General features: G+C 43.6%; 1 protein-coding gene across 2 annotated transcripts in view; it reads right to left on the bottom strand.

Moving 5' to 3' along the window:
• The window catches only part of ABCC8 (ATP binding cassette subfamily C member 8), a 1,425,084-nt gene that overhangs the window by 81,961 nt on the left and 1,319,620 nt on the right, over positions 1-23,503 (bottom strand). For both annotated transcript variants that reach the window (XM_085648067.1, XM_085648068.1), the window contains one exon: positions 11,371-11,479. In XM_085648067.1, the coding sequence (XP_085504193.1) occupies positions 11,371-11,479 (109 nt within the window). The remainder of the gene's footprint in view (positions 1-11,370; positions 11,480-23,503) is intronic.

Genomic DNA, 23,503 nt, shown 5'->3' with positions numbered 1-23,503 from the left:
GCTTTCAGATGTGTCACACATTTGCCATAAATTCGGAATGTTAGCACTCTAGTTGCTTATTAGATCACTGTAGTAAAGCTACTGCTCACCAGGGAAGTCTGCTGCTGGTATCGAAAGTGCATGTTTCAGTCTGCATGTCAGAATGTTTTAATGAAATAGAAGAGGATTTGGGAAGTCACTCAAAATGTGCCCTAATTTTCTTTTTTCCGCACTAATCATAATTTCTATGGCAAAATGAACCTCCTCATTCCTTTTAAATTAAACTACTCACTCTCTACTACTCACTTGCTACTACTTTCTACTACTCACTCTCTACTACTCTCTCTCTACTACTCTCTACTACTCTCTACTACTACTCTCTACTACTCACTCTCTACTACTCACTCTCTACTACTCTCTACTACTCACTCTACTGCTCTCTACTACTCTCTACCACTCACTCTCTACTACTCTACTACTCACTCTGTACTACTCTGTACTACTCTCTCTCTACTACTTCTTCTCTACTACTCACTCTCTACTACTCCTTCTCTACTACTCACTCTACTACTCTCTACTACTCACTCTCTACTACTCACTCTCTACTACTCTACTACTCTCTACTACTCTTTACTACTCACTCTCTACTACTCACTCTCAACTACTCACTCTCTACTACTCACTCTCCACTACTCTCTCTACTACTCACTCTCTACCACTCACTCTCTACTACTCTACTACTCACTCTCTACTACTCTCTACTACTCTCTACTACTCTCTCTCTACTACTCACTCTCTGCTACTCACTCTACTACTCTCTACTACTCTCTCTCTACTACTCACTCTCTACTACTCTCTCTACTACTCTACTACTCACTCTCCACTACTCACTCTCTACTACTCGCTTTCTACTACTCTCTACTACTCACACTCTACTACTCTCTATTACTCACTCTCTACTACTCAACTACTCTCTACTACTCACTCTCTACTACTCTCTCTACTACACACTCTCTACTACTTGCACTCTACTACTCACTCTACTACTCACTCTCTACTCACTCTCTACTACTCTCTACTACTCACTCTCTACTACTCCACTACTCTCTACTAATCACTCTCTACTACTCACTCTCTACTACTCTCTACTACTCACTCTCTACTACTCACTCTCTACTACTCACTCTCTACTACTCTCTCTCTACTACTCTCAACTACTCTCTACTACTCACTCTCTACTACTCTCTACTACTCACTCTCTACTACTCTCTCTCTACTACTCTCTACTACTCACTCTACTACTCATTCTCTACTACTCTCTCTCAGCTACTCAGTCTCCACTACTCACTCTCTACTACTCTCTACTACTCACTCTCTAATACTCACTCTCTACTACTCTCTACTACTCACGCTCTACTACTCTCTACTACTCACTCTACTACTCACTCTTTACTACTCTCTACTACTCTCTACTTCTCACTCTCTACTACTCTCTACTACTCACTCTCTGCTACTCACTCTACTACTCTCTCCTACTCACTCTCTGCTACTCTCTCTACTACTCTCTACTACTCTCTCTCTACTCTCTACTCTCTATTACTCATCCTCTACTCTCTACCTCTCTACCTCTCTCTACCTCTCTGTCTACTACTCTCTACCTCTATCTCTCTACCTCTACATCTCTACCTCTACACCTCTACCTCTCTACCTCTCTCTACCTCTCTCTACACGCACACATATGCACATATATGCATATGCATTTATATATATATGTGTATATATAAATATACATACATACATATGTAAACATATATATAATCTGCATATCTACATAAATACAAATATAAATGCATGCATACATATACATATATGCATGTTATGTACATGAAATTTTGAAAAACACTAATAAAAGCAAAGATAAAAAGCCACTTAATTACAAACAGAATTGCTTTAACTTAAACGAGGGCGAGACCTATTGTATTTTCAATGCTTGTTTAGTTTGGTTCCATCAAGAAGGCATTCAAATGTGACACATTTGCCATAAATTCTGAATGGTAGCACTCTAGTTCCTCATTAGATCACTGTAGTAAAGCTACTGCTCACCAGGGAAGTCTGCTGCTGGTATTCAAAGTGCATGTTTCAGTCTGCATGTCAGAACTTTTTAATGAAATAGAAGAGGATTTGAGAAGTCAAAATGTGCCCTAATTTTTCTTTCTGCAGCACTAATCATAATTTCTATGGCAAAATGAACCCCCTCATTTTGTTCCCTTGCAAATTAAATGTTTTAAGTGTTACCACTTTATTCCAATCAAGATGGCCTCAGGTGTGCCATACTTTTGTCATAAATAAGACTGTTAGCGCTCTAGTTGTTCTTTAAAACACTCTGGGATTTCTGTCATTGGGCTACATCTCGGTGATATTTGTGCTACATTTGGGCTCTTTTGTCTCTGGTGGCCATCTTGGGAGACTTGTTATGAAGTTTCCTAATTTCCTCATTTACTACAGTCTCCTCAGTAGGCATACTGTCAGTTTTTTACTTTGATTCAATGAAGAAGGAATTCAGATGTGTCACACATTTGCCATAAATTCAGAATGTTAGCACTCTAGTTGCTCATTAGATCACTGTAGTAAAGCTACTGCTCACCAGGGAAGTCTGCTGCTGGTATTGAAAGTGCATGTTTCAGTCTGCATGTCAGAATTCTTTAATGAAATAGAAGAGGATTTGAGAAGTCTCTCAAAATGTGCCCTAATTTTTCTTTCTGCAGCACTAATCATACATTCTATGGCAAAATGAACCCCCTCATTTTGTTCCTTTTTAAATTAAATGTTTTAAGAGTTACCACTTTATTCCAATCAAGATGGCTTCAGGTGTGCCATACGTTTATCATAAGTAAGAGTGTTAGCGCTCTAGTTGTTCTTTGGATCACTCTGGGAAGCTGCAGTAGAACACAAAGGAATCAACTGACAGTCTCTGCCCTTGTTGGATGTTCATGTTTTACTGAGAATGTCAGACTTCATTCTCACATGACTAAGAAAGGTAATGTGAATTTACAGAAATTATGCTCTCAGTTTAGCTTATAGATCACCTTCCAAACCTCTGTGGGAAAAGCATGTGAAAATAGTTTTCTCTCAAACATGATTCATGATATCCCAGCAGAAGGCTTTTTCACATGGTAAAATCACCTTAGAACATACCACAATTCCTAAAATGGGTAGTACCATCAACAAATGATTTATAATGTAACTAAAGTCTTATAACCTTCTATTAACTGCAATGCGTTTTAATGAGGTGCTATCATGTATATTGGTCCCAAGATGGCTGCCAACACTTCTTGGATGAAGTGCTGACAGCCAATCAGATCTCACGATGAGATGTGTGGTTAGGCTCCGCCCAGATATATATGTGATTTTGATTTTGATTTTCTCAGGAACTACTGAACGGATTTACACCATTTAAGCAAAAGGCACGACTCTGAACCAAGGTCTACCTTTCTGCCAAATTTGGTGTAATTCCGTTCAGCAGTTCGGGCTGTAGCTGCGTCAACAGGTCCTATGGGAAATTGTATGGGGAAAAAGCGTTTTGGGACCCTCCTTTTTTCTCAGCCCCCGCTTGACGAATCACCACGAAACCTTCAGGATAGGAGCGGAACGGAGCTGGCCAATAGTTTGGAAAATTTTGCAAAGATTCGTCAACCGGCACCAGACTTATTGTGAATAGAATGTTGCGGATTTCCTATGGAAAATAGGTCCTAACTATAACTACCTACTGGCGACCGCTAGTAGGTAATATATATATGTATATATATATATATATACATATATTCAGGAGTAATAGTTACCTGAGCTAACTATAACGTACGCTCCCGCAATGCATTGCATATGACCTCACATATTACATCACTCATGACATGGTCAGTGACATCACTGATGACAGCATTCAGTGAGTCAAAGTGTTTCGTAAATGTTTCTGAGACTTAAAGATATATAGTAAGCTACGGCATAAGTTAAATAAATATTCCTTCTAAACTAGTAATGAGTGATACTGTTTCTAACATGTGTCATCTGAGTGGGTGTGTGACTATCTGTATCAGTGTGAAAATGGGTGTCTTAGTGTTGTATGTGTGTGAGTGGGTGCATGAGTGGATGTATAGATGAATAAGGGTGTGTGTGAGTGGCTGTATTGGTGTTTGAATGACTATGTGAGTGGCTGTATTGGGGATTGAGTGTGATTGGCTGTATGAATGAGTGAGCGGCTGCCTTAGTAGCTACATGGGTGGGGGAGTGTGTGATTGGCTGTTTTAGGGACTGTGTGAGTGGCTCTATAGGAGGGTGAGTGGGTGTGTTAGTGACTGTTTGGGTATGTTTGTGGCTGTTTGAATGGATGTATGGGTGAGTGAGTGTGTGGGAGTGGCTGTTTGTGCAATAAATGTCTGGGAGTGGCTGTATGGGTGAGTGAGTGGGTGTGCTACTGCTTGTATGGATGTGTGTGGGCATGTATGTTAACTATATTAGTGAATAGATGTGTGAGTAGCTGTATGGGTAAGTGAGTGGCTGTGTGAGTAGCTGTATGGGTGAGTGAGTGCTAGTGTGAGTGGATATGTGGGTGAGTGAGTAGTTGTATGAGTGGCTGTATTAGTGAGTTAGTGGCTCTCTCAGTGGCTCTATAGGTGAGTGAATGCTGGTGTGAGTGGTCTATGGCTGGGTGATTTATGGGTGGGTGATTTAGCTGTGTTAGTGGCTGTATGAGTGAGTGGGTGTGTGCAAGTTGTTGAATGGATTCATGAATGGGTATATGAATGGTTGTGTGAGTGGATGTTTTTATAGGTTGAAGAATGGTGTGAGTGCATGTGTGAGTAGTTCTGTTGATGATGTCATCAGTGATGTAATTTGTGATGTAGTTTGAGATGACATCAGTAATGTCATCAGTGATATCATTTGAGATGTGTTCAGTGATGTCCTGAGTGATGTCGCTGACCATGTCATGAGTGATGTAATATATGAGGTCATAAGCAGTGCATTGCAGGGTTGTAAGTTATTTTTAGCTCATGTACAACTTTTACTGGTTTTGTACAAGTGAAATCTGAGCCTAACTATAACATCCCTGTAACCTTTGTTTTTTCAGTGAATTTCTAAGGTCTTTTTTAATTGTATTTCCTAAATATAACGTTCCTGTAACCATTGTTTTTTTTTCATTGAATTTCTAAGGTTTTTCTTATTTTATTTCCTAACGATAACATCTCTGTACCTTTGGGTATTCCAGTGAATTTCTAAGGTGTTTTGTTCTATTTCCTAACTATAACATTTCTGTAACCTTTGTTTATTTCAGTGAATTTCAAAGGTTTTTCACATTCCATTTCTAAAATATTATGTCCCTCTAATGTTTAGTTTTTCTAGTTAATGTGTGGTATTTATTTTTACTACTAAGGGGCTGATTCCAATCCTGGAAAAAGGCTGTACAAAACGTTGTATGGAGCGTTTTTCCCGTACAACTCGTACCTGGTAAACTTTTCTTACAACCTAGGAAGTACGATTCGTACAGAAATCCTCTTTCCATACAAATCGTACAAAAGACCATACAGCTAAAATAAGCTGACGATTCTGATCCGGAACAGCTTGCACGCGATGTCTGTATGTATTTAAGCAGCGGTTTCCAGCCCAGCAAGTACGATTCGTCCCTACGGCACTCCGTACGGATCTTTTCTTGCGGGAGCCAAAAACAGCTGTACCCCAGGGGTACGAGTCACAAAGGCATACACCCCCGTGCGTTGTGTATGTACGGTGCGTACCATCTTGTATGTACTGTGTGTACCCCCAACATCGTATACCCCAACATCGCGTATGTACTGTGTGTACCCCAACATCGCGTACCCCAACATCGCATACCCCAACATCGCATACCCCAACATCGCGTATGTACGCACCGTACATACGCGATGTTGGGGTATGTGATGTTAGGGTACACGATGTTGGGGTACGCGATGTTGGGGTATGCGATGTTCGGGTACGCGATGTTGGGATATGCGATGTTGGGGGTACGCACAGTACATATGCGATGTTGGGGTACGCACCGTACATACACAACGCATGGGGGTGTATGCCTGTACGACTCGTACCCCTGTATGACTCGCACACCGGGAATAACTTTTCCCGGGATACGAGTTGTACAAAGTTCGCTTCGTAGCGGGTAATGGCATTCCCCGTGTACGGGACGTTTTCCGTACAAATCATAAATCGGAAAGCCGGTCCGGATCATACTAGTACGTTTGGACTGCATTTTGACTATTTGTATGGAAAAGTGTCCGGGTCCGTCTGGTACAACTTTTCCCGATCCGATTTGTAAGGATCGGGCCGATCCGTACAAATCGGATCGGGAAAAGTTGTATTTTTCCCGTACGAATCGTACTTCATGGGTCAGACGGGACTTGTACGATTTGTATGGAAAAATTTACCTATACAAATCGGGCGGGAAAAAAAATACAGGATCGGAATCGGCCCCCAAGTGTATTACAATGTATTTTAGTTTGAATCCAGTTTTCTTTGTAGTGTAGATATAGATTTTAAAACATAAAAATCCAGAGTAGTTAATATAAAGTAAATGAAGTTCTTTAAATGTAGATAAACAATTTTTTTTTAAATTACTTTTTGGGTACCACAGTACCTTCACAGGTCCTGAAAGATAGACAAACTACTACTCTGTGGTTTGTACTACCGACCACATGATTGGAACAAATCTGCAAGTCAGAATCCGTGGATTCGCCGAAAATGTTATAAATTTCCGCGTATTTGTAGACCATATTTAAATGTATCTATAACCACCTTATATCTCTTCAGTTTAGCGAATCGTTGAATTTACGGCGCAGATTAGCAAATGCAAACAACAACATACCCAAACCTTGCCTTCTGATTGGCTACATTATACATTAAGACCCCATCCTTCCACATGGAAAACCACACCCAAAAGCAGTTACACTTCAAGTGAAGCCCATAGAAGGAGGATTGAGAACCAGCAGTGCTGTGCTTTTAGACAATGGCTGATGCTACACTATCCGTCCAAGATGAAGATCTACAACGTCTTGAGAATGAAGAAAACACACCACCTTGCAGAAAAGAAAGTGATGTGTGGAAGCACTTTATCATACCTTCTGGGGAAAAGTAGGTATCAGCAAAAGTTGAAAAGTGCACAATTTGTTGCAAGCAGTTATCCAGAGTTAGTATACAGTGGGTATACCAAGATATGGAATTCCAATGTGTCAGAGCATGGTGAGGAGTCTAGGTTATGTGTATATTCAAACCTTGTGAAGAAAGTATTGGGTAAAATGAAACCATAATATCAAATGAAATTAATAAACACTCAAAATCTCAGTCCCATATACTAGTTGTTAGACCTGGCAGCATTGGCGTGGGTCTCCCTTCCATTTTTTGCTGTTGCCTCCTGTATTTTTGCTATGTGTTTTGCTGGTCTAGATGCTTTGGGCACTTTGCCACTGCTATTCAGTGCCAAAGTGCAAGTGCTACCTACTATAAAGTGTTGTATTGAATTAGTGACTCTGTGATTGGCTTATTTGATTTACTTGTCATACCCTAGTACAGTGCACCATGTGTGCCCAGGGCCTGTAAATCAAATGCTGCTGGTGGGCTTGAAGCACTGATTGTGCCACCCACAGAAGCAGCTTGTAAAATGTAGCTCAGGCCTGCCATTGCAGCGCCTGTGTGCAGCCTGGGGCTGCCATGTAGACTTGGCAAGTGCACCCACTTGCCAGTCCCTGAACCTTCCCTTTTCTATATGTTAGTCACCCCTAAGGTAGGCCCAAGGTATCCCCATGGGCAGGGTGCATTGTATGTAAAAGGCAGAACATGCAATCATGTGTGTGGCATGTCCTGATAGTGAATTACAGCCACGTTCGTTTTTTCACTATTGCAAGGCTACCTGTTCCCATATGCCAGAATGGGCAGTTTGATTATAACATCTTATAATCCTAACTAACTCAGGGAATTAGGTAGAAATTCGAATTTATTATGCCTGAACTCAGAATGTTAAAATACATCTTTTAGTGAAGGTGGTTTTTACATTCTGTGTCTGAAAATAACTCTTTTAGAAAGTAGGTATTTTGTTGCCTAACCATCCAGCCTGCCTCTGCTAGGTTTGTGTATTTCATGTCTGGTTTGTGAGTGACAGGGGCTGGGATGGCTCCAGGAGCCTGGGTGAGTCAGCACTAGGCTGAGTAGACCTATCTACATTTGGAGTGGTGGGAGGAGTAGCACCTGGACCTGAATAGGGCTGTACCTGCCTTCCACAATGCTGGCTCCACCTCCTGTGGTGCGCCTGATAACCCTGGCCTACACTGACAAAGGAAGAAGTTGTGCACCGGCAGAGTGCACCCAGAACTGGTTTGGACTAGGTACAGACACTGTCTGCCTTCAGAGACTAAGGATTTGTGTGTATAAAAAGGGGGACCCAGACCCCAGAACTTTAGATCACTTCTGGGAATCAAGACAAACCTTTGCCAAGGAGAAGAACAAAAGAAGCTGAAGGAGGAAACTGCCCCTATGCTGTTTCGCTATTTCTGGGGTTGGCCTGCAGTGGTTACTTTATTGTCAAGGAAAGGAGAAAAGGAACTTTGTGTGTACTTTTACTATCTTGAGGAAGATCTCCAAGGGCTTGAAGCTGAGGTTGTCTCCTGTTCTGAAGTCTCAGGGACAAAAAGACTTCACCACCAGCTCCTCCTGAATTTCCTTGCTGGGAATCCTACTTGCAGAGAGGTGCCTACTGTTGTTTGGGCCCTCTGAGAAGACTGCCTCTCGCTGGGAGTTGGAAGCGAGACACAATGAGGAGAAGCGTGTCACTGCCGCAGGAGATGTTTGCCATCGCATCACCCATGAAGTGCATCGCATCCCTGGAGAAGCGTGTCACCGCCGCAGAGGTCACCGCTGCATCACCGAAGAAGCGTGTCGCAGCACCTGTCGCGGCTCAGAAGTTACCGAGTTCGCTGCACGGCCATCGGGCGTGCACGCATCGCATCCAACATTGTTGCATCGCATCAAGGACGCCACTTTATCGCATCGCACCGGATTGTCGCATTGCATCGAAGCGCCATCTTGTCACATTGTCACCGGGCCGCAGTAAGAAACAACACATCAACTCCCCACACAGTAAGGAAGCAAGCCTCAACTCCCCTGCGCTGCAGTAAGGAACCAACACATCTACTCCCCTGAGTGTAAGGAACGGCGCAACAGCTTCCCCGCTACCCTTTTGCTTGTTTTGCGTGACACATCTAAGGTACTTTGAGAGTAAAGTGTCGCATTTACCATCTACATTGAACTAAGCTATTTCTACCATTTTAAAGTCTATTTTTGATTACAGTATTGTGGATTTTTGTCGTTTGGTCTTTTGTTAAGTCTAATAAAGATTACTTATTTTTCTAAACTGGTGTGGTGTCCATTTATAGTGCTTTCACTGTATTACTGAATGTGTTCAGAAATGCTTTACACACTGCCTCTGAGATAAGCCTGTCTGCTCGTGCCAAGCTACCAAGGGGGTGAGCAGGGGTTATTTTAGAAGTGTAGTCCCTTACCCTGACTAGAAGCAAGGGTCCCTATTTGGTCAAAGGTACCTACCTCTGCCAATTAGAGACCCCCAGTTCTAACACTAGTCAAAGGGTATCTATCTCTATTAGATTGTCCCTCCTCTTACCAACCACCTGCCAATGTCTATATTGGTATACCCAGTGTAACACCTTTAGGCTCAGAAATGTACACAGCTTTCGATTGCCTGGGTTGTGTTGTCTATCAGGCTGATACATGTTTCACTGTCTAGGACAGTTATCTTTCAAAGATGGCCGCTATATTCTTTCGTACGTAGTCCTGGTTCGTAGGTTCATGGCTTATTGACACATGTCAGAATTGGTTTCTCAATTTGAACCTCCAACATGTAATACAACGGTTAGAATTTACCTATTTGAGGGTGATATTATTTCTTTTACATGCATGGAATATATGCACACTACAAAATTGCAGCCGTATTTTATAGTTACTTTTCGTGTACAATGAGTCCTTTGTTCATTTTTGTGGTTTCTATGTGTATATGGTGTGGGCTGATCAATGGCTTCTCACGTGTGAGCAAGGCTTCATTGCCAAAACGCTTAACGTAGAAGCGGATTAAAAAATTCTGAACTGCATACATTTTAAAGCGTGTCTAGAGAATGCATTATTTTAGTAACAAGAAGGAACTTCATGGATATCTATCTATCTATCTATCGATATATATATCTATCGATATATATATCTATCTATATATATCTATCTATCTATATATATCTATCTATATATATACATATATATATATATATATATATATATATATATATATATACATATTTAATAGGGTGTTGCAGCGATCCTGTGGGTGGCCTGCAGGACCCAGTGTAGCCCCCTGAATTCTACTCGAAGTCCTTTGGAAGCACAACAACTATGCTGCCTCCTGCAAGTCTCACAGGCTCAGAACATTTCTTTAAAGAAGGGAGTGGGGCCAGAGTATCTGCGGTGGGTTGCTGCAAACAGGCGAAAGCCATGCATGGCTGTGGGCTTGGCAGCCTTCCGGGGGATCTGAAGGCACTGTGGGCATGGGCAATCCCATGCGTGCATAGTGGGAGGTTGGCTCCCCAATGGGGGTCGGGTGCAGGGCCTCGCCAAAGGCGAGGCCCTGCGGCCAATTCCACGCTGCAGGGGGAAGGGGGGGTGGCTGACCTCAAATATGGTAATAAAGTATTATGTCACATTAAATAATCCCTTGAAATTCACAGGAAAAACAAAGGTTAATGTGACGTTATAGTTAGGTATGGTAATATTATCTTACTTTGCATTAAAAAAAAACTGAAATTCACTGAAAAAACAAAGGGCAAATAGTTAGGTGAAATTGTCAGTGTAAATGTAACATTTTAAACAAAAAAACAATAAAATCCAACAGTCATCGTTATTTCAAGTAACTATAACTTGCACCCTTGACAAGCGCTGCTTATCACCTCACATATTGTAAAACTCATGACATGTTCTGTCACATCGCTGAAACATTACTGATGACAACTGAACTGATATCGTGGATTACATAACCGGGACGCAAGGCACATTCTCTTAAACCTTGAGCTATGAAAGACAATACATGTGCATAGGTGGGAGAAGTATCTTACACTCCTTCCATAACCCTTTTATACCCTTTTTCACACTATGCATGAAATAATTTTATTTGGTAACAAGTAACGAAATTGACTTGGGATACAGATATCTTTTTATGAGAAACTGTAATTTATTTAGCATCATCATATCCACCAGCACAAGTTTATGATGAGGCAATATTTCCATGCACAGTAACAATCATAGCATTCCATCTATACTTGCCGAATTGTTCCACTGAATAATACTGGATCTTGTAGAATTATAGAGAGTCGGGATCTCAGTGTCTGCAATGGAAGTTTAGCAATGTCTATGCCATCAATGATAATTCTTCCTAAATGAAAAAGCAACACAGACGTTAATATTTTTTAATTGGGAACATTTGTTCATAATATATCATATAACCTAATGTAGCACTAACCTTCAATGAAGTCAAAGCACAATATAACAATTATGTCATGAATATGAGTGCACTACAGGGGTAGTTCTTATTTATTGTCCATAATAAAATATGACAATTCCCTCACCGCCTTGGGTTCAGAATTTATCTGGTGTGATCAATAGGAACTAGTGTGACTTTTTGGAGAATAACATGCAGATTTTGGTGCTTACTTCCCTTTTGCCCTGTAAAATTCTGGCAGATACAATCAGAAATTCAACAGATGGTGGTGGGATTATGAACTTAAATTTTACCACAATTTGTAATTCTGACGCATGTGAAAAGAGGGGTTTTCCCATGGGTTGAAAGGTTTCAGGGAAGTTGTTATCAGTGCCTTAATGTTTGTGCAGAACTGTTTCTTCTGAAGACATTTTAGCCCTAAATAAATATTATCTTCAAAGCAACTGAACACTAAATAGCAAATCAATTAAGAGTGGCATGATAGATTGTCTACAGAAGCAGAAGGAGTCACAGTCAGAAATGGAATAAAATACAATGAGCTAAACAATCTTAAAGATTTCGTCTATTTCATCTGTTGGAAATGTCGGTTACAGCATTAGGGCCTTATTACGAGTTTTGGCAGTCCTGGAGCTGGCGGCCTGCCACCACTCTGCTCTTGGATCACAGAAACTCACCGCCAGCTGCCCACCACATTACAAGAAATGTTGTGGTACGGAGTGTGGGTGGCATGGTGGTCCCTCGGAGGTGCTGGGAAAGGATCACTGTGAGTCTTAAACAGCACTATTGCAGGTCCTTCAGTGCACGTTCCTGTACGGGAAGGAATGCCCCATGATGTGCATTCCTTGTTATGCCACAACTGGGGGTGCAAAAATACAGCGGGCACAACATGTGCCCCCCTGCATGCACCCCCATGCACAGAGGCACAAGGGAGCCCTGTAGGGCCCCCTTTGTTGCCTCACTTCCACCCTTTTCATAGGGGTGTAACCGACATGAAAAGGGGGGTGGTGAGGTAACTCAAAACATGCTCGGTGGTGTCATTGCGGCACCACCAGCATATGTTGGCCTTGAACCACTGCTAGACCGTCGCAGGATCCTTGAACTGCGGTCCCGCAGGCCAGTCCCGCAGTGAGGCAGTGGTGGGACTGCCACCATGACAACGGCGGTCCCATAGACCGCCGTAGTCGTAATAAGGTCCTTAGACATTTGTGGCTGGAAGAAAAGAGAAAAAAAAAGAAATGTGGTTTGGAACATTTGAAAGCCTGATGTTACGCACAAACATTTTCAGGCAAAAGAAGGCCTTGGAGGCTAGGGAAGGGGGTTGTAGAATGATACGGTTAGAAAGGACTGTTAATCTCATCAGTTGCATAGGCAGGTTAAAGCACTAGGCATTCATGATAGGGATGGCATATTTAGTCAGATGCCATATAAGGGTCTAGAGTATAGAAAACTATGTATTGTGGTCAAAAATGTCTCACGTAATGGACCTACAACAAAAAGATGGGCATTAAAAGCCTGAAAGATGGAATGGAGAATAGAGAAATTTTAATTACTGGTTGAGGTGGGTGAAATCCTATTCCAGCAGCAACCACAATTCCTATCTGGTTAAGTCACAATCAAACCCCAAATCAACCTGTATTTAACCCTCTGTTAGCTTGGCACAAAGAAGTCAGGCTTAACTTAGTTGCAATGTGCAAAGTATTTATGCAGCACTTCAAACTGTAATAAAGTAAAAATACAACACAAGAAAAATAACACACCAATTTAGAAAAATAGAGTAAAATGTAATAAATCATTTGAGCCCAAACCAACAAAAAACAAAACAGTAGAATCAGAGCTATGCAAATTTGAAGATTTACGTGAAAAGAGTGCCTAAACGCACAAAGCACAAAGGTCGTTATATGGTTGCGCCAGACCAAAGCAAAGTCACAAATTCAGGCCGAACCGCAATGGAGCAGAGGCTGGATACAGGGGCCCAGTTAGGCCCACTGAACAAAGTACCTTAGATCCTGGTTGCAGAGCATTGCTAGATCCCATATTGAGAATGCGTCGTGCAGTGGCAGTTCCGATGGAGCAGTTGAGCGGGCTAGCAATGCGATGTTCTCCGCTGTTGTTGAGAATGCTACAGACAAAGACTTGAGATGTGAAGTCCTGCGCCAGAGATGCATCAGGCAGCAATGATTCCGATGAGCTGTGGGCTATGATGCTGGTCTTGTGCCAGGGATGCATAGTGCTGAGGCAGTGCCGATGAGAAGCTGCAATGAGATGCGTCGCAGTGCATCAGTTCTGCCCAAGAGACCACAGCTGGGCTGCCAGAGTATCTTTAGGACCACTTCCAACGGCTCAGGACTGGGGTGTAACCACTTCAGGGGCAAGCCTCGCAGCAGGCAGAGTCCCGATGCTAGGTTCAAGGTGGTTGGGCCTTTCCTGTCCCTGAGACTCTGATCAAGAGGCCAACCAACTAGCTGCTGGAGTCACTCCGGTGGTCTTGGGTTCAAAATGCAGGTCCATTCCTTCATATTCAAGCAGCAGTGCAGCAGAGAAGCAATCCTTCTTGCAGCAGAGCAGCACAGCAGTCCTTCTGAATCTTCCATGGATCCAAATGTGTACTGAGGACTTGGGTCTAAGGGCCCAATATTTATACTTTGTGCCACCTTTGAAGTAGGAGAACATTCTGGAGGTTTCCACCCTAGAGGTGTTCTCCCTCTCTGACCTGGCCTCAGCCCTATCTGGGGGCACAAACAACTAGTATCAAAGCAATTGTGAGGCTGCTGAGGCAGAGCCTTTGTGATGCACAAGTGTGGTAGATGACAGCTCTGCCCCCTCAACAAATCAGGGATAGCCCATCTTGTCAGCACCTATTACCGCTTTGCCCTACTGTCTGGGAGTGATACACAAAGACCGACTGCCAGCTACACCTAGTCATGTGACCCATGATACAGGCCTCAGGCACCAAATGATTGGGACAAGAAAATGCCAACTTTCTGAATAGGGCATTTTCAGAATTGGGACTTAAAATCCAACTTTACCATTAATGAGGGTTTAAATTACAATTCTTTAGATAAGGGTGACTTGTATGTAATAATAAGGAAGGTTTAGGCCTGTTAAAAGATTTCTTTTGCCAGGTCAAAATGGCAGTTTAAAACTGCACACATAGGCTGAAATGGCAGGCCCAAGACATATTTCAAAGGCTACTTTGATGGGTGGCACAATCAGTTCACAATCAGTGTTGCGGGTCCACTAGTAGCATTTAATTTCAAAGCACTGGGTAAATGTAGTAGCATTTACTAGGGATTTACAAGTAAATTAAATGTGCCAATTGGGTGTAAGGCAATTTCACCATGTTTAGGGAGGGAGCAGATGCACTTTAGAATTGGTCAGCAGTGGTAAAATGCACACAGTCCTAAGGTCAACAAAAATGAGATCAGCCGAAATGGAGGAGTAAGGCAAAAGGTTTAGGGGAAGACCACCCTAAGGCAGAAAGGCTTAACAGAGAATCTTAAAGGTTAAGGCAGTTTAAGGGGCATGAGGAGGAAGGAGAAGAGATTCAGTATAAATGGTCTAAAGTGTCCAGGTTGAATGTTTCTCAAAGGACCCTATCATATTGGTGTGTCAGTCAGAGAAACACTTGTAGCATTTCTTCTCAGACCCTTGCTTCTCCAAAGGGATCCTGCAAGGCTTCTCTGCAGCCAAATAGCTCTACAGTAGTTTTGTTTTGTTCCATTCAGAAAAGTGAACTCATTTAAGGATTTTTAAGTCATCTAGTTATATGAATCCTGAATCAATGTTATTTCTTAGAGAGTCAACAATGTTGCTATGCTGTGCTTCATAACATTAATTCTTTTTCAATTTAAGAACATTGGTGATAATGGCACTTTATTTCTCAATTGTATCTATGATCAACTTCTTGCCACTCACTGTGGACTTTGACCTCGAGCTTTCATTTGAATTTAACTCAGTGTTCCTGAAACAGCCCTGGGACATTATTTAATTATTGAGGGAGGATTGGACAATTGGTTGTTGCGACCACATGTTTATGCTTGCTTCCAGAAACTTCACCTGGATTTTTAGATTTTGCATAATCATGCATTTCACCACTAGCGAGAAATGATTGGAGTTTATTCTAAAACAAACGGACGCCTTATCAGAAAGTATCTAATAGATTCTTTACACAGACTCCTTACACTAAACTCCTTATTTTCTAGAACATAGGCACTTTAATTTCAATATATGTTGGATGACACATATATCACTGGATAGCTCATTGAATGCATGAATGAATAACACTTGTAACGTGGAAAGTGTTACCCCAACAAGGGGCGTCCTGGCGCAAGAAATAATGCAGAACAGAGAGCAAACAGCAGATAAATTAAGCACATTTGAAATGTCAATTCTTGTGGTAGTTCCGAAAATAAGCATATGTAGGTGACAGTTTGGAGGGGGAGGGGTAAAGCATTCCAAATGTTAGCAGTCTTATAGGAGAAAGAGCGGCCTCCAACACATTTTACACACAGCAAGTAATACTGTTAGTGGTACTGAGTGGCCCTCATTGCTTGCAAACTATTCGGCATCCCCTGTTCAACTTTTACCCCATTTTGCCACTATCCCCTACGGTGACTGGTCCTTAACCCTCTCTCTGCGACTCTGTCCTGTTTGACATTTCCGTGCCAGCAACCCACCAGCAGTGGGGCTAGAACAATTTCTAGTGTACTGCACCACACCTGCATCCCCTACTTTATTTGAAAAGTTTTTATATAGCGCTGGCTAGATCCGGAGGTATCAGAGCGCTTTACATGAGATAGGAAATTGTTTAAGTACAATAGTTACATAGTTACATCAGTTACAGTTACAGTTACAGTTACCAGTACATACTTAGGAGAAAAATGTGAGCTTATACAATAATATAAGAAATTAGTGCACAGCATATCCAATTCACACGTCTTATGGGGAGTGGAAGGTAGTGGGGGGAAATGTAAACCAGAGGGGGGAGAGCAGACAGAGTCAGGTAGACCTGAAGTGGGAAATTACTCCAGGGGGAACAAAGTAGTAAAAGCAGTAGAAGAGAGAGACAGATAAAACTGAGAAGAACCGGGAAAAACAATGTCCGATGTCCGGCTGGGTAGGTGACGGCCAAGGGGGTGTCCCAGAGCCAGACTTCTCTACAGCTGCATAGGACAGCTCCACCGGGCATCGGCCAAGGGTACTCGGGCTCCGCGGTAAGTACAAATAGTTATAGTTTCAGCTCGTGGGGCATCCTAATAGTTCCAAAGAAGGTATCAGTCCCGGTGTTGCTGGAAGGCGCAGTCCGCCTCATCCTCCAGCTCGGAAGGCGTAGGTAGAGATCACTGGCGATGTCAAAGGGAAAAGGATCCTGTGAATTGCTTGAAGATAGCCCGCCCCCTCATCCCCCCCGTTGCTGCAGCTACACCCCTGTCCTCCGCCTCTGTAGCTCTTTTGGTTAAGGCTGCTTATTAAGAAATCTCCAGCCGCCATTTTAGGGTCAGGCAGGCCGTGTAGTTGATCCCCGGCGAGTCTCTACTTCCAGAGCCTATGCCTACCAGTCTCTTGTTTAGCACCGCTATAGGCACCACTTCCAGTTCAGTACTCAGGCAAGCCCTAATACCTGCCTGTGCCCCATTCAGTACTCCCATAAGTATGCTCAGTCTGTGCCCAATTTAGTAATACAATAAATCCAGTGCCGTACCTGCCAGCTGTTGCCTGATTTGTGAGTCTTGTGAGTCTTTTCCTGCGCCTGTGTTCCATTTACCACTCTCATAACTCCTGGGTCAGCCACCTTCCTACCTCTTTATGTCTCCTTTATCCCCAAAATCAGTCCCAGGCCGACTATCATGCCTGTGCCCCATTCGTCACCCCCAGCTATCTGTGCCCCATTCGGATATTTGGAGATGCTCCTTACCCTGCCCGGATGCACAGCGGCACTTTCAGCCAGGTGGCTCCGTACTGCAGGAGGAAACCTCTGGGGCTGCTCAATCACCCCCTTGAGGGCGAATAAGAACAAGTGCAGCTGTGTTTACCTTTGACCATTAGTAAATCATGCTATGCTTCTATGCTTCTATGCTTCGGGTTGCCTTATCTGTCAAACTTAGACAGTGCCTTAGAAAAGAGTAGTAGTCCCATTAATAAACACAGTATAGAGACAGATCATTTATATTGAACGCTGTGCCTTTGATCATTCTTTGTGGGTTTATATGGTGTTGTTAATACTTTAAGGAAATGTTACTGGCATGACCATGCTTTCTGGTAACACCCAATGGGGTTTAGCTAAAGCCCAGATTTCTGATGACACACAGTACTGCGTTGTGGACTAACACAATGCCCAGCTCAGGAGACACACAGCACAACTGATCAACAAACAACGAACAGTGCGCTTCTCCACTATTTTCAAATATTTTTCCATTTACCTTATTCTGACCCTGCATTTCTGGGCTCCTCAGGCTGGATATATGTACAGTTTTCTGTCAAAGTCCTCCAATATCCCAGCCAGGATTTGTTATATCCACCTGTTTCCTTCATTTAATTTGGAATACGGAATATCTAACTGCGACCACTCCCATCCGGAAGAAATTAGTCAGATTATGACTCAATAGACTACACTTATATTGGATGTGAGCTCCCTTAGGTTTCTCAAACGTCCAACTTGGATGACCTCAGCCACCTTGTAAATTCTACATTCAGAGCCCTGATGAAGGTGTCCAACCCATGGTATTGTCTCTTTTTTCACCGAAACACGCAACAGCGCAATTGTCAGTCTCTGGCCAAATTTTTGTAATCGTGAATTATTACTAACATGTATAGGTGGAGTAATTTGTTATATTGATTAATTGATCTAAGGAAAGAATATACCTATACACACTGATGTTTATTGACAATAGGCCATATAATTGAGTATTACAGTTTATATATGTAGGATCTTGAATCATGTTTTTAATTTGCTAAAAGTTTGGTTTTCCCTTATTTTTTTCTTTTTCTCTGTCAGTATGACTGTGTGTGATTGATTTCAATTGTGAGTATGTGATTATTTTACTTGGTCACCGTATAGAGAGCTCAATACAATTTTGATATGTTTGAACAAAATATTTATTATAAATACAAACCTAATAATAATTCAGTTATTTAATATGTCAGATTCATTATCATTATTATTGATGGATTTGAAAAATAATGGAGAAGCGCACTGTTCGTTTGTTGATCAATTATTTTCCCTTGGTTTTTGCCTGCTACTATATCTATTCTCATGTGCCCTCTTGTTACCTGACACACAGCACAATAGCATCAGGTTGATAGCCCAGCTTTTTTATGACACATGATACAACAGTGCGTGGTAAGAGGCAGTTTTTGATGACCCGATAGAGCCGAACTTTCCATGCTACAGCAACATTTTTTTGTTGCAGATTTATAGAGCGCAAAATCGACCCAAAGGTATTGTAGCGCTTTACATGAGCACCAGTTATGTTGTACAATGACACATTCATTTTTGGTAGGCAGGGGGAGATTAAGTGATTTGCCCAGAATCAGCGGCCCCACCATTAGGGCGGAGGGGCGTACCCCACTGCTTTCTCGCAGTGGGAGAAGCAGAAACATAAAATGGTAAAACTACCATTTTACTTTTCTGCTTCTCGCACTGCGCTACGTAATTGACAATTCAGGATTTTTTGTGGCAGTGGAAAGCGTCTCTTCCAGTAGAATTCGTGTTCATTATTTGCGCATGTGCAAAGCATCGCACAACGTATCTTGAACCCATTTATACAATTTGGGGGCATATTATCAAGCCAGGCGATAAAATTATCGCCGCTGTAGCGGCAGAAAACTGCCGCTAAAACGGAGATAATGGGCTTGATAATATGCTCTATGGAATTCAAATTGAAGCCCATGTTAGACGTCCTTCACATTTAACATGGGCTTCAATTGGAATTCCATAGAGCATATTATCAAGCCCATTATCGCCGTTTTAGCAGCAGTTTTCTGCCGCTAAAGCGGCGATAATTTTATCGCCTGGCTTGATAATATGCCCCTTAATTTCTATCTTGTGTAATTATACATATCAATTTTCACCTTCGAGTTCTTTGTTAACTCCATGTCTTGATTTTCATTTGTATTACACAGACGTGTATATTGTTTGCGCTCATTTAGGCAGCACTGCTTTCAGTTAACTCTAAATAACAATTAAACGGCAGAGGGTTTTCTTGTGAGAATTCTGCTTTTCTTTAGATTAAGGGTTATTTTAAGTTCTGAGTCACCCTTTGCCTCGTCAAAGGCCAGACTCCTCATATATGGTGGCCAGCTGGTTAGTAATACTAAATGGGCTTCCTTGATCCTAGACACGCATTTCTAAGAAACAAATCAACCCAATATTACATGAATAGAAAAAATGGCTATCTTGGTGCTATGTCCATGCCCACCTCCGGCAGCAGTACCACCCTAAGAGCTAGAGAAGCAGACAGGTCTGCTGGCTGTTGTGTTGTGAGGATCGCGGAGCTCACGACCTCATGAGGGTATTTAGATTGTGCTTTACAGTGACCGGTCGCACTTAATGATCACAGGAGCCTCGATGAAGGGTTGGTGGTCGCGCTCGAAGTTCGCCTAACTGGCGTACGTACGGGCATCTTCCATTTATTAAACCTGGGTCACATGACCCTACGTGGCGTGCCTGTTACGTCACAGGCACGACATAACATTCCTCCTCAACAAACATGATACAAACAAAACACTAGTAATCTCAGCGCCACACCAGTCCATATATTGTCCCCCATGTATTAGCTCTCCTTGAGCGACATTTCACAACATATAATTGAGAACAGTCTTACGTGAAATAGTCCCTCAGCCGACGACTGGGCTCAGGATTCTCTCGCAAGCGGTACCGGACTCGGCCACGCCCCTCAGCCTCTCGGACAGCCACACCAGCTGGCGTGACACCCAATCCATTGTCGGCATCATCTAGTTCGTCTCCAGAGATTTCATTTCTGGACTCACCATCCAGAGGGGGGTTACCATTCGGTTCTCCATTCCGATCTCTGGCGGGGGCTGATCCAATACTTATGTCTCTACTAGGCTCAAGGGTATCACTCCCTGACGTTCTTGATCCCCTGAAACAGCCTCAGGCAGTGAAGACGGGCACTGGTACTTCTTGAAAAAGGACAGGTTTCTGGTCACAGTCTCTCCTCCTCGCATCGCAGTAATCCGGGTGCCTTTGACACCCACAACAGTCAACGAACTCTTTTCGTATGGCAGGCGGAATTTTCCGCTCATCACCCGGTTCTTTAGTAGGACCAGATCTCCTCGTGCCAACCATCGAGACTTTGCACGCCGTTTCTCACTAGTTTGAGCATGAGCTCAGAGGCGTCTGGCATCCACTTGAACATTATCAGGAACTTCAGGGCGCCATTGTGGGTGATGTGGAATAGAGTCATGAACTACTCTTCCCATGAGCAGATGCGCCGGAGCTACTCCTGTGGTGGTGTGGGGTGTCTAACAGTAACTCCGTAGAAATGTGAAGATAGCAAGCTCTATGGACTGTCTTTTGTCAGAGGCAATCCTTAATACCTTGTTCAAGGTTCGCATGAACCTTTCAACTTCCCCATTGGCCTGGGGCCCGAATGTTCAAAGACTTGAGGTACATCGGCAGTTCTTGCCCTTGAAAAGGGGGACCATTGTCTGTCCTCAACTCCTGGATGAGGCCATGGGTAGCCATTACTTTTTCAAGCTTGGGAATCACCTTGGCAGCACTGAGGGATGACACAATTTCGACCTCCGGATATTTGGAATGGTCATCAATAATTACAAACAGGTGCCGGCCATCAGGCAGGCTGTCAAAGTCCAGGCTGACACATGTCCAGGGTGTCGAGGGGCTGGGTCCCGTAATAATGGGAGCAGGACGGGGAGCGTCCCCAGTTACTTGACATGACAGACAAGAACGAACCGTGGCCTCCACCAACTCGTCCATGAGGGGAAACCAGACTTTGGTCCGTAGTCGGGACTTAGTTTTGACCATCCCCTGGTGTCCAATGTGAGCTAGCTGGACGACCCGGGCCATGAGGGCCGTCGGAATGACCAGTCGGTTTCCCCTCAGGAGGCATCCTGAGGAATCCTCTGTGAGCTCATCTCGAACATGATATAAGCTGTCCATAATCCGCTGGGCCTCTACAGTCAGAATTTTCCACTCCTCTCGGGCTCGGTGCCAGTGACCATGCTTCAGGTCGGCCTTGGCCCATTGCAGACAGTCGTCCTTCTCCGTCTCGGTTCTCAGGTCATTCATAGAGAGAGGAATGGGGCAGGATCGAGCTATGACACACCTCACATACTCCTCCGTGTAAGCAGCCTCTTCTTGCTCCTGTGTCATGGCAGCTTTAGGATGCCGTGACAGGTAATCCGTGGAATTCCGGGACCGTGGCTGATACTCCACCTTGCAGTTATAATTTTGGTGCTGCAACATCCATTTCTCAATGCGGGGTGGCGGCTTGGAGGATGTCCCCGAGAAGAGAGCGACTAGAGGTTTATGGTCAGTCGCTACCACGAATGGCTTGCCATACACATATAGGTGAAAATGATGGCAGCCCCAGTGTATCGCCATGGCTTCTTTCTCGATTTGCGAGTATCTTTGTTCCATGTCCGTGAGAGACCTACTGGCAAAAGGCCACTGGTGCCCACTCTTCTTCCGGGCCTCGTCGTTGTAGAAGCACTGCCCCCAGCTCTGTGGGGCCAGCATCAACAGCGATCTGGGTCATCTTCCAAGGATCGAAAAAGGCTAGGGTAGTTGCTTCTGAAAGCGCTTCCTTGATATCCTTGAAAGCCTTGGCTTGCTCCTGGTCCCACTTCCACGGTGTAGAATATTTTGTAAGTTCCCTCAGCGGCTGGGTAAGTGTGGTGAGATCACGAATGAAGCGCCCACAATAGTTCACCATTCCGAGGAAACTTCGGACCTCCGTGACATTGGTGGGAGCCACAGCATCCTTAATGTTGCGAACCTTTTCCGGATCTGGATTCACTCCCTCCGCCGAGAAAGTATATCTGAAGAACTGTAGTTTGGTCTTTAGAAATTCGCACTTCTCACGGTGAAGGGTCAGCCCAGCATCTTGAATACGGCGAAGCACCTGAGTTAATCATGCGTTGTGTTCTGGGATTGTTTTGGCATGCACCATAATGTCATCGCTGACATTTATGACTCCGGGTATGTCCATGATCAGTTCATGTATCGTGTTCTGGAATACCTCAGCCGCACTTGATACACCAAAACTCAGGCGTTTGTATCGCCGAAGGCCCACATGAGTTGAGAAGGTGGTTATGTTTCGAGAGGAGTCGTCCAGTACTAGCTGGTGATATCCGGACCTCAGGTCTAATTTGGAGAACCAACAGGCTCCCGCCATTTCCCCTATGAGGTCATCTATAGTCGGGGTGATATGCCGTTCTCTCTTAATGGTGGCATTTGGCAACCTCATGTTCACGCAGATCCTCACTGCGCCCGGTTGTTTTGTTTTTCTGGTGACGACGATTGGGGAAACCCACGGCGTGGGTCCCGAGACCTTCTCAATTATGCCAGCTGCTTCCAACTTTTTTAGCTCTTCCTACACCAGAGGACGCAGGTGAAATGCTTTCCACCTGTGGCGCAAGGCTACCCGTTGTACTGTGGGGTCAATGTGTAGATGCACCTCTTTACCTTTGAACTTTCCAATCCCTTCGAATACATTTGCGAATTCCTTCAATATGTGTTGGACTGACTCCTGGTGTACTCCAAACACAAACTTTACAACCCTAAAGGCTTCAGCGGCCCTGCACCCTAATAGCATGCCCTGTCCATCTTCCGTGACGTATACGTTGGTAGTGATTGAGTGGGCCCCATTGGCTATCAGAGTCTTAAACTTGCCTCGCATCTTCAGGGGTGAGTCTTGGCCATATGCGAACACCGTGATGCCCGTGTGGCTGAGTGGGGATGCCGAATGCAAGGAC

This window comes from Triturus cristatus, chromosome 3_2 (genome assembly GCF_964204655.1).
Source record: "Triturus cristatus chromosome 3_2, aTriCri1.1, whole genome shotgun sequence".
In the NCBI taxonomy this organism is placed as follows: domain Eukaryota; kingdom Metazoa; phylum Chordata; class Amphibia; order Caudata; family Salamandridae; genus Triturus; species Triturus cristatus.
Note: the sequence above shows the minus strand (reverse complement) of the source record. Positions and strands in the feature narration are given on the sequence as shown.